General features: G+C 32.5%; 1 protein-coding gene across 3 annotated transcripts in view; it reads left to right on the forward strand.

Moving 5' to 3' along the window:
* Nucleotides 1-39: 39 nt before the first annotated feature.
* LOC144849632 (septin-7-like) overlaps nucleotides 40-18,842 on the forward strand; it is a 34,579-nt gene continuing 15,776 nt past the window's right edge. The window contains exons 1-3 of one of the 3 annotated variants that reach the window (XM_078706608.1): nucleotides 40-50; nucleotides 1,749-1,841; nucleotides 13,039-13,145. In XM_078706608.1, the coding sequence (XP_078562734.1) occupies nucleotides 47-50; nucleotides 1,749-1,841; nucleotides 13,039-13,145 (204 nt within the window). In that variant the 5' untranslated portion in view covers nucleotides 40-46. Of the gene's footprint in view, nucleotides 51-465; nucleotides 995-1,735; nucleotides 1,842-13,038; nucleotides 13,146-18,842 lie in introns of those variants that run through there. The other 2 variants (XM_078706607.1, XM_078706606.1) reach the window with 2 other exon arrangements.

The following is an 18,842-nucleotide window of genomic DNA, read 5'->3' on the forward strand; positions in this document are numbered from 1 at the left end:
GTGTACCACAGGATATTTTATTAGGAAATACACCGTAAACATAGAAATGGGTAAGATAATTGTTTTAAATTAAAATTTGATAACAATATCAGGTTTATTTTCTGAAAGATAAATGATAAATTATGCATTTGTTATTAGAACAGTAAACTTTTAATTACAATGTGATGCATTATTCGACTAAACTTTGTGTGGTGATCATGATCTCCGACGAGTGCTAGCCTAGCTTGCTGCCGGTCTAAAGAGTAGAGGTGGTGGTAGGGCCATGGTATGTACTTTTACAGGCCGATGAGTTACCGCCTGCCTAGCTTAGCCTTGACGAGTGCAACTGACAAGAGTTAACCATAACGAATACTTTTGTTCTGTCACTGTTATTAAAATTTAATTAGGCGGACCGTTCGGCTAATAATATAAGTAAATTGGGTCATTTTTGTTGACTGTTTTTGTTGGTAAGTAGTTTTAGCCTAGCTAGCATCATGCACACATGTATGTAGTGAGTTTGGTTGCCGGTCGTAGAGCGCCGCCAGCCTGGCGGCCTCGCCCTTTCAATGCCTTTTTGTGTGATATACCTCCTCCACACGCACGCCAGTAGAATACCACTTTAACAAACGGGATATATTCGACTTCCTGCTCATATTGGATTATATACACTGTGGTCAGCACGTCATAAGAGGTTATTGGTTTTTTTGGAATTCATAAATTCTTTTTGCAAAGGAAAAGCTCAGAGAAATAATACAAAGTTTTGCCAGAACAATTTAACATAAAGTTTTCTTTGTTGTTAAAACTTGTGATAATAAATTATTCATTTCTGAAGGAGACAATTTCTTACTAGATGTGACACTAACCAGAAGTTTAATTCTACATTATATTACGTAATAAGCTAATTTTCATTTTTGTTTAATTTTTCACCTTTTCTTCTGAACTATATTTTGCAATCATGCCTGCTTCTTCAACCAAATCGTCTGGTGACCATCATATTGGAATATCATCTTTAGCGGTAAGTATCCTAGGGAACAATTTAATGGGTTTTAGTGGGTTAGATACAATGGGCACGCCCCTTGTTTATTAGAATGAATGTTTCTTTTCCATATTTATATTTTAAACAGACATATATACATATTAAAGGTAATATTAAGTTAAAGCTGTATAATAATACAAAAAAATAAATAAAAATATATTCATGATTGATAATAATAATTTTTACATAAAAATTTGATTAAATTGGTCAATTAATTTTCTCTTCCCAACCACCTTAGTGTCCTACAGTATTAATTAGTGATTTCAGTAAAATCCATACTGTACTTCAGGCCTAAAAAGTGTCCTGCAGTGATGTAGCCACGAGAAATAAAGTGGTGCAGTTTTCACAAGAATAAAGAACAATCTCTGTTCAAGCCACTGAGTTGGTCAGCTTGAAACTTTACCAACCGTACTGGTGGCTACGGCCCTGCTCAGCTCTGAAGTTAAAATGGTTGACCAAAGTGTTATAAAACATCCATTGCTCCTCCTTGTTTGTTTCATAAGAAAGTGTAGGGATGTCCCCAAAGACTTGTGTTCCACTGCCTGAAGATCTACTAAAAATTCTAGGGACCAGAGGCTTAAAGTTATTAAAGTCAGGAAATACACCTGAATGATTGAAAAAATGTATGAATGAAAAAAACGAATGAAAGAATGAACAAATTGCTAATATACAAACAATATTTTGTTTATTGAATATTTTTTATGTGTGTTTTTTCTATAGAATAAACCTAAAGACATGGAGGGATATGTGGGATTTGCTAATCTTCCTAATCAGGTTTACAGGAGATCAGTGAAAAGGGGATTTGAATATACACTGATGGTAGTAGGTAAGTAACATACTTAATTTAAAAGATTTACCATTTTAATAATCTTGTTTCTAAATATAAGAGAGTTTGTTTCATAAGAAAGTGTCCCCTTAAACTTGGTTCCCACTAGGACGCAATGCAACAAAATCGAGTTGACCAATCACACGCGACTTCAAATAATCCATCGCTTGAGATTGGTCAAATCACTTTGCGTTGCGTTACTCTTCCTTGCGTTGCGTACTAGTGGGAACCAAGCTTTAATAGGGATCTCATGTGCGAAGTAAAGTAAAGTTGGTGGAGAAATGGGGAATAAGTTGGTGGAGGAACGGGAATAAATTGGTGGAGAAGTGAGGCAATAGTTTGGTAGAAGAGTGAGAAACGCAAATTATCTCTTTAAATGGCGTTAATGAATGTCATTTCCACACATAAAGTTGCCACATATTTGAGGTCATAGTTTATCTTAAATGGTTAGGTTTTTGTCAACCACAGACCACAAACATCAAGACAAGACCACCATCCTTATCAATGTCTATCTTGTTTCCATGTTTACTACTCATTGTGGCAATTATAATGCGTACAAAACTCTGTGGTAGGTAGTTTGACCTTTACTTCCTGTATGCAAATGAAGTTCATTAAAACTGCCCACGAAAGGAAACCTGTTTTGTCAAATATCAGGTTTGTAGGAACCTTATCTGAATTCTAAATATGGCTAAGTTAGGGAAATTTCATTTTAAAATTTTGTTTGGCAATATTGCTAATCAAACTGATTTTTTAGTCGAGAAACATAGTTTTGTATTGTATTTTTTGCTACACAATTGTAGAAATGTGTAGCAATAAGGTTGTTTTGTATAGCTTTTTGCTATGCTACACTGGCGAAATTAAGCTAAGATTAAGAAAAGAAAAAAACTTATTAAGATATAATATTTCAACATTTATTTAGAGTAACTCCAAACCAAAGACCACATATGAGTATCTGCACTGTACAAATTATTTTTAGTCATAAATGTCATTTTCAATGAATCAATCTCCACTGTTTTGTAGTACTGTACAGTGAAGTAGGCTACTATACTGTACAGCACTTGATGTTACTAAATAATAGATTAGAAGCCACACCTTTAGGTTTAGTTAAGAACTTGAAGGCTAAAGTTCTTAACATTGCCCTTGCATGCATAGACAACCAAAAATATTTTAGGATTGAGTATTTATTTTTGGTAAACTGTACTGAGATTTTTACCAGAGGGGTATACTTACAGTATTTGCAGCAGAAATATTATAGGTCCTTCTATACTACTTTTTACTACTATGGTATTAACAGGAAGGTGGGTGGCACACAAGTGTAACAATATGTTTTACGAGCCTTTAAATCTTGTGTTATTAATTGTAAAGTTCGACGAACATCTGCTTTTGTGATACCCAGTGCAATTCAGTTATTGTTTTCGGTGTCCCAGCCGGAAACCTCATCACAAATAGTCATCACCATGTCTACTGTTTGGGAGATACTGCAGCTTGTGAAAATTCTTAAGCTCTGTCTACACTATCAAACAAGGGAGTTGTAAAATAATAATAATTATTTTACAACTCCCTGATCAAATGTTATGTGACAAAAAAATGTGATGTGCCCATGGACATAGTGATGTCATACAGTATAACTACCATATTTAGGCATATCACTATCATTATTTGGGCACATTATTCACACTTTTTTTTTCAAACTAGGGTGATAGTGTAGACAGATCTTTAATCCACAAAATCATTTTTGTTGCCATTTCTTATAACTGGTATTTTTGTGAGAGTAGTCCTACAGTACAGCCTAGTTAAATTTATTGATATAATGTTCATGGTTTTTAATAAGATAAATAAGACATATTTTTGTTTTTATCGATGTCGTTTGATGTCATTAATAATAGAACTGCATTCTTGGTATGACCCAGAGAGCATCTAGCTTATTTTCTAGATCTTGATCAACTTCAGGCCTAGAGTAGGGATGACATCATATTACTGCCTTTAAAGGGCATAAAATGCTTCAGGACTTGATGGTTTATTAATGAACCAGAACTTTACAGAAAGCCTAGTTAGTAGTATTCGTAGCTAGCTTAGCTTACCCAGGTTTTATTACTCATTTGATGATGTTATCAGTACAAATTGAAGGCTGCGTTAAAATTACTGACATTTTGTTGCCTAACAATAACATTATGTATAGTTTATTTTTTAAATGCCCAACAATCTTGCACTTCATTTTGAATTAAACATATAACCAGTGATGTTATCTGTATAAAAACTGAGAATATACACTACAGTATTAATTGAATTGTTTAGGTTTTATTTTGACAAACTTTTTCTGATGTTTGATTTGATTTGATTTTTTCGGTTTCAATATAAGATTACAAGACAATATGAATACAAACAATTTACAAGCAAATACATTAAACAAGAAAACAAGGAAAGCCGAAGTCGAAAGAAATATCAATTTAATTTAAATAGGGTCCTTAAATTCTAAGATAATCAAATAACCTCTGGGTCAATAAGCACCCACCCTATCAAATAATCGCCCAAAACCCCCATCATGCCCCATGAGAATTCCTACCCATTGAAATCGATAATTAAAGTGAACAATCAACACAATAAATGAAATTTAACTCATTTTATACTGTATTGTATAATAGAAGCCTAGGGCTAAGGAATTTTATAAAAGGCTTTAAAAAGTACCTTGTCCCTAAATAGTATAAGATTTAAGAATAGTAGGCCTACATTGTATACAGTAAATGCACGTTTAACATTTAAACTACTTTTTTCAAAGTAGAATTTTGACATTTCTCTGTTACCTTATTTGGCTTTAAACATTCTACATTTTAATGTAGTTTTTCCTCAAGAGAGATACTTTCACAAAATATACTTTCAACTTGTAGGTCAAAGGTCAGACTGCTGCTATGAGACAGGAGGAAATCAAAGGTCACCTCTTATTGGCTGTTATAACACCTCAGTTGAATAATTCGTCTTTCAATTTATATTTATAGATTACTGTAGAAGGAAAGTGATAAAATAAAGTATAATATTCACCATTCTCGTTCTTGGCGGGATGTCGATGACTTTTTACTGGAAAGTGAATTATGAAACATCAACCAAAAAATTGCTTTACTTTCAAATGTTTTTATATTGGGAATCTGAACTGTGTACACTATCAAACTTTATGTGACAAAAAAATGTGATGTGCCCATACAATATATGGACATATATTTGGGCATATCACTACCATATTTGGACACATCACACTTTTTTGTCAAACTAGTTTGATAGTGTAGACAGACCTTTAAGCCTTGTCTGCACTATAAAACTTGGTGACAACAAAAAAAGTGATGTGCCCATCTACAGTATGGACATGATGTTGTCATATCACTACCATATTTGGGCATATCACTACCATATATCACTACTTCATATTTTGTCAAACTAGTTTGATAGGTAGACAGAGCTTTACAGTAGTGTACAGTAGTTGGGTTGGGATTATTTTTCTACATTTATACACGTAGTAAAGTTGTTTGGAATGTAGCCCAGAAAAATATATAAATCATTTCCCAGATAGCTAAAGTCTTCCTTTTCCTGCCACCGCCCCCATTTTTGTCATTTTAATTCAATAAGTTGATAACTTTAAATATCAAACATGCTAACCCTGTACAATATCTGTAAAGCTGATTTTTACGTTTTAGTTAGAAACGGTACTCAGCTAGCTTATTTTAACATGGAATATTAACCTTTACAAATGTCCATAGTTTTGAATGACAGTACAGTACATGATTTTAATTAGTTTTTAAAATAATGGTGTCAGTATCAGTGGAAAACAAAACAATTTTTTAGTTTCATTTTTGGTAAAATAATGTTAGTTTATTATTGTACGTTCGTTAATGCACAAAGCGCCATGAGCTCCACATGGGGGAAGGGGGTGGATACCGGCGATTTATAAATTTTAATTTATTATTTTTGTTTACAATGCGATACTGCTGTATGTCTTTTTAAAAGTTATTTTCTTGACAATAGTATAAAATTATACCAAGGACAGTTCTGTTTTATAGTTTATTTCTTTAGAAATATTATTTTTTTTTTTTTTAGAATTCTACAGAATAAATTATCAAAATAGTGTTTCATTTTTGTTTTTAATAGTTCATAACCGTTTTAAATGAAACATTAAACTCATTGACACACAAATTTAATCAGTAAATCAATAACATTGTCTCCAATATTTTTTCGTAGCTAGTAGAAGTATCGCTTTCCCATACGCAGTATCTTAAACCGATAACACTTAGACAAAGCCATGTGCTACAGACGTTTTGCAGTTAGACAATTGATTTTTCTTTAATGAATGAAATCTTCAATTTGGTACGCATGAGTAGTTTTTCATCAAGAATTGACGAATTGTATTGCAGAAACCGAACGTGGTAATCTGGTTGAGTTACGATGTGCATTAAACATATTGATCGTGGCTAGTTTGACTACTGCTAAATTATTCTTATACAGTAGTACCGTAGGAATTTTTAATTTTTTAATAAATAGTTTTAGAGGCTAATATCTCAGTTTGAAAAATAAAATACCTTTAAAATACCAAATTCTGTAATAATGTGTCATACCTGTGGCGCCTGTATTATTTTAAGGTATAGGCTTATTGCCTATGATACAGACATCACATGTGATAAATGTGTGATGCTGTATCACAGAATTTGCCTGTGATATTGTACAGTAATTAATAGTTACAAAAACCTACTGTAATAATCAATCTCATAACCGTGTACATTCATGCTCAATTTTATTGAATCGTTGACTGTAATTTATTATTTAAGCGGTTTATATAATCTGCAATTTATAACATACTTTCACGACACTATAATTAAATCTATTTATAGTGTGATGATTGAAATATTGAACATAAGTGATTCCATAATGAGGAAAAAAGGTATCCAGTATCCTCGTTGTACAGGACTTTCAACAATACCTGGTTTGATAGTTAAATGATAGCAATTCAGTACCATATTTGTACATCACAACATACATCACTTTAAGCTCTGTCTACACTATCAAACTAGTTTGACAAAAACAGTGTGACGTGCCCAAATATGGTAGTGATATGCGTAAATATGACATCATCATGTCCGTATATGGACACATCACATTTTTGTTATCACAAGTTTGATAGTGTAGACAGAGTTTAGCGTTCTTCATTGCTACTATGACAGTTAGACAATTTCTTTACCGAGGATGAATAAAATCTTGAAATCTTGTAGATTGTATTGATATGAGGAGACGGTTAATGAACAAGCTTTTATTATTAGTATTCTAACATAAAGATACTCTGTGTATTGCTTTGAGTAGTTTGTTATCTTGTCTTTCATCTAAATAAAGCTTTACACATGTTTATACTCACTGACTTATAATAATAAATCAAACAGTATTTATTGTCTATTTTATCTATTCTACTACTACAGTGTAGGCCTATTTATGGTAGGTTACTGTACATATCCTCTCTTCTCATCTCGCATTTCCCCTCCCAATTTCTTTCCCCTCCTCATTTTCTTTCTCCTCCTCATTTTCTTTCTCCTCCCCATTTCTTTCCCCTCCCCATTTCTTTCCCCTCCCAATTTTCTGTCTCCTCCCAATTTTCTGTCCCCTCCGCATTTTCATTCTCCTTTCCATTTTCTTTCTCCTCTCCATTTTCTTTCTCCTCCCCATTTTCTTTTCCCTCCTCATTTTCTTTCCCCTCCCCATTTTCTTTCCTCTCCCCATTTTCTTTCTCCTCCCCATTTTCTTTCTCCTCCCCATTTTCTTTTTCCTCCCCATTTTCATTCTCCTCCCCATTTTTCCCCCGCCCTATTTTTCCCCTCCCCATTTTCTTTTCCCTCCCAATTTTCTTTTCCCTCCTAATTTTCTTTTTCTCTCCTTTCTCTTCCCCATTTTCTTTTCCTGACCCATTTCCTTTCTTCTCCCAATTTTCTTTCCCCCTCCTGTTCTCTTTCTCCTCCCCAATTTCTTTCCCTTCCCCATTCTCTTTTCCCTCTTTCATGGCATTAAGTAATAATCTTATTTTAAATATTGTGAAAAAAAAAAGCATTCACCTCAGTGTGACCTATGACCTCTGACCTTTACAAAGCATATAATTGAAAGCTCTTATTCTGGACTTTGTGAAGTACTTCTTGTTTCATTGGAATTCAGATAAAGGCCTACAAAGAATGCATTTATTATGCAAGTACAGTTAGCTATGTTTGCTCTATATTATTACTACGCCTAAGGGATTTTTAGAAGTATATATGGCATGGAATTGAACAATCAACCATTGATAATATTTTAATTAATTGATGTTCTTGTTACAGGTCAAATATGAACTTAAAGAGTTTAGTCACTGACAGGCTACTGTGTGTTTTTTTTTGCGCATTAGTCACCAAATATTTTCAGAGATTTTAAGGCAAGAAGCCAATCAAAATGTTTGGTGGTAACAGATTTTATCTGCCTGTACTGTATTTTAATAAAGTATTAAATGTGTAATAATACATTCAAATTCAAACTTACTGTTGTCGTAATAGTTAACAGTTAACCCCTGAGTTTAGAAAAAACCAAAACTCCAGTAGAACTCCTATTAATTGGACACCTTGGGACCCAACTAATTGTCCTCTATTAAGCTGTCGGTCTACACTATCAAACTAGTTCAATGACAAAAGAAGTGTGATGTGTCCAAATATAGTAGTGATATGCCCAAATATGGTAGTGATATGCCCAAATATGGTAGTGATATGCTTAAATATGGTAGTGATATGACATCATCATGTCCATATATGAGCACATCACATTTTTGTGTCACATAAAGTTTGATAGTGTAGACGGAGCTTTATATATAGGGGCTACAGTAGTACTGATAGTATAGTTCAGTTAGCACTTTTTGTCATAAGAAAGAAGAAAAAGATTTAAAATGATTTTTTTTTGTGGTGGGTCCCAGTCACTATATAGGAATGCATTGTGGTTGTTGCTGCTAACCTTGATCTAAATCCTAGTTTGTATGGTATGAATACAACTTGTGGGTGTCAGGATATTATAATGATTAAGGCCAAGGACTCTTTCCATTCAAAATTTGATAATTAAATAATAATACGAAATGTTTGAACAGTATTATAATTTATCACATTGTAACATGGTGAATTACCAAGAAAAAACTACATTCTTTTTAATCATCAATTTGAAAATAAAAAATATGTTGTTATTGCGTTTCCTTTGTGGCCAATCAAATGAGTTACAGAACTATACTGTAAGTTGAAAGAATTGTGTAAGGCGTACATTTGTAAAGTTTTGGTGATCCAGCTTAAAACAGCCTACATAACTTTTTCGCTTATTTATTTTGTTGTGTTTGTGCTAATATATTGTTTGTATTTTTATTTGCTGTTTACCAGGATTATGTGCAGCACTTGAGTTATTTGTATGTGTAGTTAAAGTACTACCAGCCAATGTGCTATATTAATTACTTACTGTGGACTTATTTTACTTACTGTGGACTTATTTTACTTACTGTGGACTTATTTTACTTACTGTGGACTTTAGCCTATTCTCACTCTCAATATATTAATATTATTCATTTCTGACTACAAAATGTTAGTGTTATAACTAACATAGTATAAAACTAATGTATACACTCCTTTAATCAAATCATGGAGGTATTTAAAGTGTACAGTTACAATAGATCTTATAAGGAAAATAAACCTGGATGGATTTGGAAGCTAAGTTGTATTAAGTTGCAAATGGAATCTTTATTGAGAAATTGAGTTATTTATTAGACATTTATTATATACCATATTAAACACTATACTTTAAGGGACAAGTCTCAAGTCAAAACCACAAAACTGTATAAAACTACTGTAAATTGCATGCTTGGTTTTTCCAAGTTTTTCTAAAGCTCTGTCTACACTATCAAACTTTATGTGAAAAAAAATATGATGTGCCCATAGACATGATGAAGTCATATCACTATATCATATTAAAGCATATCACTACTATATTTGGGTACATCACCATTTTTTTGTCGACTTAGTTTGATAATGTAGACAGAGCTTATTTCTTTTTATAATAACTCCTATTTGCATACTAGATTTGGTGCTGTAGAACTGTATTCAAGGTGTACCCTTATGTTGTGACTCATCACCATTAGTCACTATGCTATGTGCAGTACTCCTTCATGCAAACTGTTTACCTTAGATTTAATCAAATTTAACATGTACATACATAATGTTTACATGACATTTAAATAATTACTTATTGTAAATCTCTATCTACACTATAAAAAAATGTGACGTGCCCATTGTACATGATGATGTCATATCACTACCATATTTGAGCATATCACTACCATATTTGGGCACATCACACTTTTTTTGTCAACTAATTTGATAGTATAGACAGAGCAAAAACTGTTTTGAAGTATGGTGGTTATACAAAGACACACAGTAAGTTTTATATTTAAATACTACAGCCGTATATTGATCATGTTAGAGAGTGAAATGATGTAGTTATACAGTATTTCAATTATCAGTTAATTTTCTACATAAGGCTCTGTCCACACTATCAAACTACTGTAGTTTGACAAAAAAGGTAGGTATGATGTTACAAAATATGGTTGGAATCCCGTCAGAGACATTTTTTCATTCAACATAAAAAAAAAAATTCGCCAATGAGCTATGCTCGACGCGATTATGAGATCATGTTCCGAATATGAGCACTGTTTCTATAATCTGACAGTATGATTTAAATACTGTATGGTAGTTACAGTATATGACATCATCATGTCCATATATGTGCACATCACATTTTTTTGTCATATAAAGTTTGATAGTGTGAACAGAGCTTAAGGCAAAGAAGGATAATAATGTGATACTGTAGTCAGTGCTGTACATAATTTTGTATTAAAAATGAAATATAATAAAGAGTGCTATAGAATGGACGTATAACGTACAGACTTGTTTTTCCTGAGGTAGTCACGTATTTCCTGCAGTAGATCAGCTTTCAATAGGCTAAATGTTAAACTGCTGATCTTTACTGATATATTTCACAGTATTTCTCTATCAGTAATTTTATTGACACACCTTATACTTCCCCAGAAACTAACTTTTATGTAAAAGGGTGCATGCAACGCACAGTTGTTTTTTTCCCAACTGGTCTAATTAAATACGTTTGTGTATGGCGTTTAAAAGAAAATTAAAAACATCTATATTTGTATATAATTCTTTATGTTAAACCAGTGATTAAATATGTGTGTGTGCAACATTTAATGTAAAGATTTATATACAGATACTAATATTATAATTAATATAAATCCGGATAAAAAGATTTTTTGAAGATCTATTATAGATATGAGTCTAAAGTAATCAGTTAATACATTGATAATAATATTGAAAGTAGAACTAGCTATATTCATAGTTTATTTTAATTGATAAGAAACTGGAGTTGTACATTTTCTTTCTACTTGTTGTGGAATTCTTGCTATTGATTCTGCTTTGTGGTTTTATTTTCACAAGAAGGTCATGACACCAATCTCCTTTGATTGACTCACTTCAAAACTATGCAACTTTTCAATTGGTTCATTTCCTAGTAATTGTGTCTATTTGACCATTCATATTGTTCGTACTAAAATGCTTGGTTTGATTCTCATTAAATTTTATTATAGCTTCAAGAATAATCACTTTATTGTTATTGTTAATCATTTTATTGTTAATCATTTTTGGAATTGTTTATAAATTTTTATTGACGTTCTTCAGAAACTCAATCACTACTTACCTTTGAAGTGGATTGAACAGTGTTGCTTATAAAAAGTATTTCAAATGCATTTTCAATCAAACACTAAAGCTCTGTATACATTATCGAACTAGTTTGACGATAAAAGTGTGATGTGGCCAAATATGGTAGTCATATGCCCAAATATGGTAGTGATATGACATCATCATGTCCATTGGCACATCACATTTGTTTGTCACATAAAGTTTGATAGTGCAGACAGAGCTTTACAGAGAAAGATACTGTTCCTAAAAAGAGAACATTTGAAAAAATACAAAAATCTTTCTTTATTATATATACCTTGACCATTCCTTACAAAGAACTGGTCTACCAAGATGTCCAGATTTTTAAAATATAAGATTTTTCATTTCAACCTGACTATAATGTCTCATAATTTGTGCAATAATAATATATAAAAGAAGATTATCAATTAAAAGATTAAAAGAAGAATAAAGTTGATGCTCTATAAATAAATTTTATCTTTTGTTGATAATATTTTCTGTACTAGAAAATTAGGTGTCTTTCGCTCGAGGGTAATCGTAAGCTTTGTTGCGACAAATCTAGCCATGTGTATTCTGTTAGAGTTACACAGAGGGAATAACACAAACCTGATGGTGTATTACTTCTACTTGACTGGGCTAGAATGCCTGTTAGGCCTCATGTGTCAGGGGTCCTGCTGCTCCGGCCTAGCCTTGTGTTTGATCATGTAATCAGGGGTGAGAAGTTACTCTCAAAATGTATTGATTGTACCCTAGTAATATTGTGATTTAATTGTGCTACCTCAGTATTGTATCCTTTGATTTGACTCCTTTGAAGTGTTGTCTCTATTGTGTTCATTATAAAGAAAAGTATTTCATATAAAATAAAAGTTGAACTTTGTCATTCAAGGATCAAACGTAATAAAAAAACGAACGTGCGAGTTAAAGTGTTTTTTTGTAGTATGCATTGTTGTTGCATACCTTTATATCTTGTGTAGGAAATCCCTGTTTGTTAGTATGGTCATAAATTACTACTTTATTTCTGAACAGTAAAGCATTGATGACCACACCTTGTTAGTGGTACAGTACGCACATGGATCTACTGTATTGTAGGTAGTTGAAGAAGTCTAGGGATGGGTGTCAATAAGTTATGGGTGGCTGTGAAAAAAATAAAGTAATACTTTCTGGTACCTAGGGGTGATTCTTGGATGGGTGATGTGTTGAATTAGGTTGAGTGTGGTTGAAAGAGATAAAGTGTTCCCGCCCAACTTCTCCAAACAAAAATAACACTCATGTCAAAACCTACACAACAATATTAAAAATTGTAGTAATATATTACACTGCAGTACATTTGTAATAACATTTGTTTTAATGGGCTATATTTGATAATTAAATGTTAATTAATGGAATTTTAAGCTAAACATTTTTTTATCTCCTTTTTTTTGTAGGTGAATCTGGTCTTGGCAAAAGTACATTGATAAATTCTCTTTTTTTGACTGATATTTACTCCAACCAGTATCCAGGACCATCTCAACGAATGAAAAAAACCACACAGGTAAATATTAGGCTTTCTTTACTCTGTATCTTGATAAATTAACACTATTATTATTGTTTATCATCTTGTGTGCGTTTGCATTTGTCATCAATATAATATCATCAATTTTGTCTATCATAATCATCAAGTAACCAAAATCTTCATGCATCATCTAGTGGCGTAAGGCAGGGAGAAAAGGCCCCTGGTTTAGCACTCCTAAAAGCCCTCCAATGCTGGGTAGTTGTATTGAGGCTGCTCATGCTCTGGGGCCCTTGAGTTTGGTTCTCACTAGAGACACAACACAAGTACTTTAGACGCAACACAAGAACTTAGACACAACACAAGCAACACAAATGAGTTGACCAATGACAAGCAACACTTCGAATAATCCATCACTTGTCATTGGTCGAATCACTTACATTGCGTTATGTTCTTGTGTTGCATTTAATCTCTGTGAGCTCTCATATCACCACTGTCATCAATGAGCAAACTATTTTAGTGTGTCGAAGGGGTAATGAAAATACAGTTTTAAAAGCATACACACTCTTTAATTGATGAATCTTTATAATGCTTTTCAACACTTAATTTCTTCCTGGTTAGAAGTTATGGAAAAAAGCAATGATATGTTTTGGCAGTGATAACATGATTGTTTATTACTGAAATAGTAGATTTATGTACAGCATATTGCTGGTCTTAAAAGAGGAAGTGCTTATCGTGGCAAGGCCCACTAGTCTTCCGTTCAAGCTGATCTAATCAAGTACATTCGCTGTGATTTGTTTATATTACTCTATGTTTACATTTGAATTGTCTATTGTTTTAGTATTCATATAGTTAAGCATTAAAATGACCAAGGACATGCTAAGAGAAGCCGGTAGACTATCGCAAAATCAAGAAAATACTGCTCTGGATATTAATTAAGTCCCAGTGGCCGTATTCACCTGGGCTAAGCGAAACACTTACTGTACCCTTAAAATTAAAAGTGAATACAATTTATTAGGGAAATACTTAATATTTAAGAGAAAATCTTACTTAAGTGTAATATTACTCTACTAAACCAAACTTGTTAAGTAGCCAGAATATCTTCTTTCTATCAACAGTATTTCGCATATCAAAACCAAGATTATTTTTCAATAAATGCTTTTTTTAAACAAAAATAATTAAAGTCCCAAGATTGTTGTTAAACTAGCCACAATAATATCTTCTTTCTATGATCTACAAGTATTTCGCGTATCTATATCTAAATTGAACCAAGTGTCCTAGAATTTTGTAAAAATCTTTTCAATCGTGAATGGTTTTTTTAACAAAAATGAATAGAAAAGATAAAATTATAGATTGGATTCATGATAAGATTGGCAATTCTATCAATAATTGAAAAAAAAATAAAATGTGTGTGTTTTGTTCAAATAGTTTTGTGATTATATGAAGGATCACCGATGTCATTGTCCCCTTTAAATATGGAAATATAATCATTTAATTGTGAAGTGATCTAGGTCATCTTTAAATAAAGTAGAAATTGTCTTTTTTTTGTGTAATTTTTAGCTCGCATTTCATTGCCGTAGGCTAATCAGTTAGGTTACTTGTACTTTTTGGTGTAACAGTGCCGTTTTAGATGTGTTTCAATTTATATTGAATGAAATAAAAGAGATTTGATGATAAAAAAAAGTAACCAAATTTATTTGGTACATAAAATAAGGGTGTGTTTCGGCTGAAAAAAAGTTATGGTATGATCTACTAGTTGAAAATGTTTTTACCTCACATTCAAACAATTATAGCTGGTGACAGGTGGAAAGTCATTTATGAATTGTTCTTGTTTTCTAATAAATGTTTAACACTACCGCTTTTTTTTTATATTCTGTGCTTTGACACAGATAGCATAGATAGCAGGAAAACTACTGTATGTAACTAGTTTAATTCTAACAGTCAATCAAGTTGATGGTTTTGTTTTGTTTTCTGGTAGAAACAAGAACCGTTCACACGCTAATTGACCAATTATATTCACTCTCAACAAACAATTATTGTAGGCTAGCAGGCAGTGGAAGAAATGCCATATCCTACTACATAAAAAAAACTTGAGAGTAATGTAATAGGCTATAATGTATTAACTGCTGCCAGCCTATTTTGTTTAGGCTTGTTACAACAAGGTCAAACAGATAGAGTTGCAAAATGTGAAGCTTACAGGGAGGGACCTTCTTAAGCTTCCTGTCTAAAGACGGCTCGCTGACTGCATCTATGTTTGAAACTACAATTTAATTTTAGTATTAACCACTCAAAAGTAATAATACCCTGGCAATACAAAAGAAGAGTTGCTGTATTAATCATTTGTATCAACTAGACCACCAGTGACTGGGCTTGTTAAATTACTAGCCCATATTGTGCACATGAAGCCTAGTTCTATTAGACAAGATTCTGTTGAAAGCAACAACAGTTTAATGCTACACAGTACAGTATACCATAAAGGTACTAGAGAAATAGGCATATAGATCAAGCCATATTTTTCATTGGATTTGAATCCATGCCTCCATGGTGGTACATTACAACATTATGCAAAGCTATGTGGATGAACAACCTTGTAACCAATTAAGCCATTACAACCTCACCTTGAAATGTATTCATTTATACTGTTGTAGGTAACAGTGTCAACAGATTGTATAAATATTTAAATAGCAAATGCTCCAATATAAAGTGATACATTTCGAGTTAAATTGTCATTTCTGTACTCAGTATTGTCAATGATGCTGAAAATCTCAACTATTTTCTAAAAATAGTAAGAAATATGTTTATTTAAAATATAGTTTGTGATCATTTGTTCATCCATGCGTAACAATTACTATGGATAATGACTTTGGCACTTCATATAAATGCCATGCTTTAGTCGTGTCATATCATTTTGGTTTATAACGTTTTTATCTTAGAATATTTTATGTATCATTTTTGTGTGTAAAGCTCTTTAAAACATTGTATTAGTTGCTATAATAAATCCAAAGGCAAATTACTGAAAAAATGACAATGCTGTGGATATCAGTGGCTGGATCTCAATGGAGATACAAAAAAAAAAAGCGAAAAGCTAGATCAAAACGATAAAGTAAAACAGCCAGAAAGGTTAGCAGAGCTTTCGGGCAACACTAGCCCTTCATTAGTGCAAGTGAAGAAATTTGCTATATATATATATATATATTCTAAAATTATGAAAATTAAGAATTTTTACTCCAAATTATATGCCTAAATAATTTTATCGATTACATAAAAACACAGTGACCTCAAAATACTGAACACTTGACATATTGAATCCATAATTTAATAAAATTATAAATGTTGCATTAATAAATTAATAATTATTGATTTCATGGGTGACTTAATAGTTCAAGGCTATTGGAAAGGCTAATGTATGTCTGCAAAATGAAAGATTGACATCCGCAAGTTAGGCTAATACGGTCAACCGGTCAGCCAGGGTCAATAAGATGTGCCTAATGCTAGACCTCAAGCAATTTGTCAGCATTGTATTGCTTTGTTAGTATGAACAGGGGCTAAGCTACAGTAGTTTGTATTACTAAAACCCTACTGTACCGCTGTTGAGTCTAAACAGGGGTTAAACTAGTCTGATCAAAGACCCTAACAGCCTAACCAGACCTGGGGTTAAACTAGTTTGTACGAACGTCCTAACACTTCAACAGCCTAAACAGATCTGTTTAGTCCTAACAGGGGTTAAACTAGTTTGTCCAAACACCCTAACACTTTACAGATCTGTTTAGTGTTAACAGGGGTTAAACTAGTTTGTCCAAACACCCTAACACTTTACAGATCTGTTTAGTGTTAACAGGGGTTAAACTAGTTTGTCCAAACACCCTAACACTTTACAGATCTGTTTAGTGTTAACAGGGGTGAAACTAGTTTGTCCAAACACCCTAACACTAACAGCCTAAACAGATCTGTTTAGTCCTAACAGGGGTTAAACTAGTTTGTCCAAACACCCTAACACTTTACAGATCTGTTTAGTCTTAACAGGGGTTAAACTAGTTTGTCCAAACACCCTAACACTTTACAGATCTGTTTAGTCTTAACAGGGGTTAAACTAGTTTGTCCAAACACCCTAACACTTTACAGATCTGTTTAGTCTTAACAGGGGTTAAACTAGTTTGTCCAAACACCCTAACACTTTACAGATCTGTTTAGTCTTAACAGGGGTTAAACTAGTTTGTCCAAACACCCTAACACTTTACAGATCTGTTTAGTGTTAACAGGGGTTAAACTAGTTTGTCAAAACACCCTAACACTTTACAGATCTGTTTAGTGTTAACAGGGGTGAAACTAGTTTGTCCAAACACCCTAACACTAACAGCCTAAACAGATCTGTTTAGACTTAACAGGGGTTAAACTAGTTTGTCAAAACACCCTAACACTTTACAGATCTGTTTAGTGTTAACAGGGGTGAAACTAGTTTGTCCAAACACCCTAACACTAACAGCCTAAACAGATCTGTTTAGACTTAACAGGGGTTAAACTAGTTTGTCCAAACACCCTAACATACAGCCTAAACAGATCTGTTTAGTCTTAACAGGGGTTAAACTAGTTTGTACGAACGCCCTAACACTTTAACAGGCTAAACAGATCTGTTTAGTCTTAACAGGGGTTAAACTAGTTTTTTCAAATAACCAAAACTCTGTTGAAACTTAACAGCAGAGTTTAAATTCTGTCCATAATGTGATGCTGCTGCATCGTATTACTGGATATCCACTAATTGGGAATTAAGCTAATTGGTCTGTGAGTAGTTAGCTAACTATTCAATTTAATATTTGGTATAATCCGGAGGATAAACAGATAATGATTAGAAGCAAAATGTACTTTAATTTATATTATAGAATAGCAATCAGAATTCACTAGCGGTTTACCTGTCCATTTAATTAGAGAATTTATGATGAACTCTCCGTGACCTGATTTCATTTCATTAATTGTGACTGTGACGTAGGAGAAGTTATTATTGAATGTGTCATTTGGCATTGCAAAAAAATTGGTTTAAACAAAAAAAAATTACTCGTCTAAAATAGGTAAATGGCTAAAAAGAAAATAAAAGGTGGCCCAGTTTAAACATCACAAGTATTGGTCGAGACTAAAATTCAGTATTTGGTACATAATACATAAAACATAAATATGGGGCATTATTATTATTTAGTGATACTATTTTCTGTGAATAGTATTTACATTTCTTTGTGAAGGTCACATTTATCATATTTAAATTATTGTATCCAATTGTTTATTATTTTATGAAGAGTAATTGAATGAAAATTCAACTAGAATTTGTTTAACTGGAGCCAAATCAAGGTTATTATTAATTATTATTAACCATAAAAATATGATAGAGTTTTCACATACCACAATGACTTGGGGAGTGGCCAAAACAGGAACTGTTGTATAAATATCTGTCTACACTATTATCAAACTAGTTTGACAAAAAAAGTGTGATGTGCCCAAATATGGTAGTGATATGCTCAAATATGGTAGTGATATGGCATCATCATTTCCATATATGGGCACATCACATTTTTTTGTCACATAAAGTTTGATAGACAGAGCTTTATAATGCCCTGTAAATTTTCTATACAGTACTAGATTGTGCAGTAATTTTAATAGTATTATTTTTTTCATATGCATTTTGTATATCAATATTTTTGACATTTTGTTAAGAACTTTTCTTCGAATTCACTTTCACTTAATTTTGTGTCA

The sequence above is a fragment of the Antedon bifida genome, chromosome 8 (assembly GCF_963402885.1).
Source record: "Antedon bifida chromosome 8, ecAntBifi1.1, whole genome shotgun sequence".
NCBI lineage: Eukaryota > Metazoa > Echinodermata > Crinoidea > Comatulida > Antedonidae > Antedon > Antedon bifida.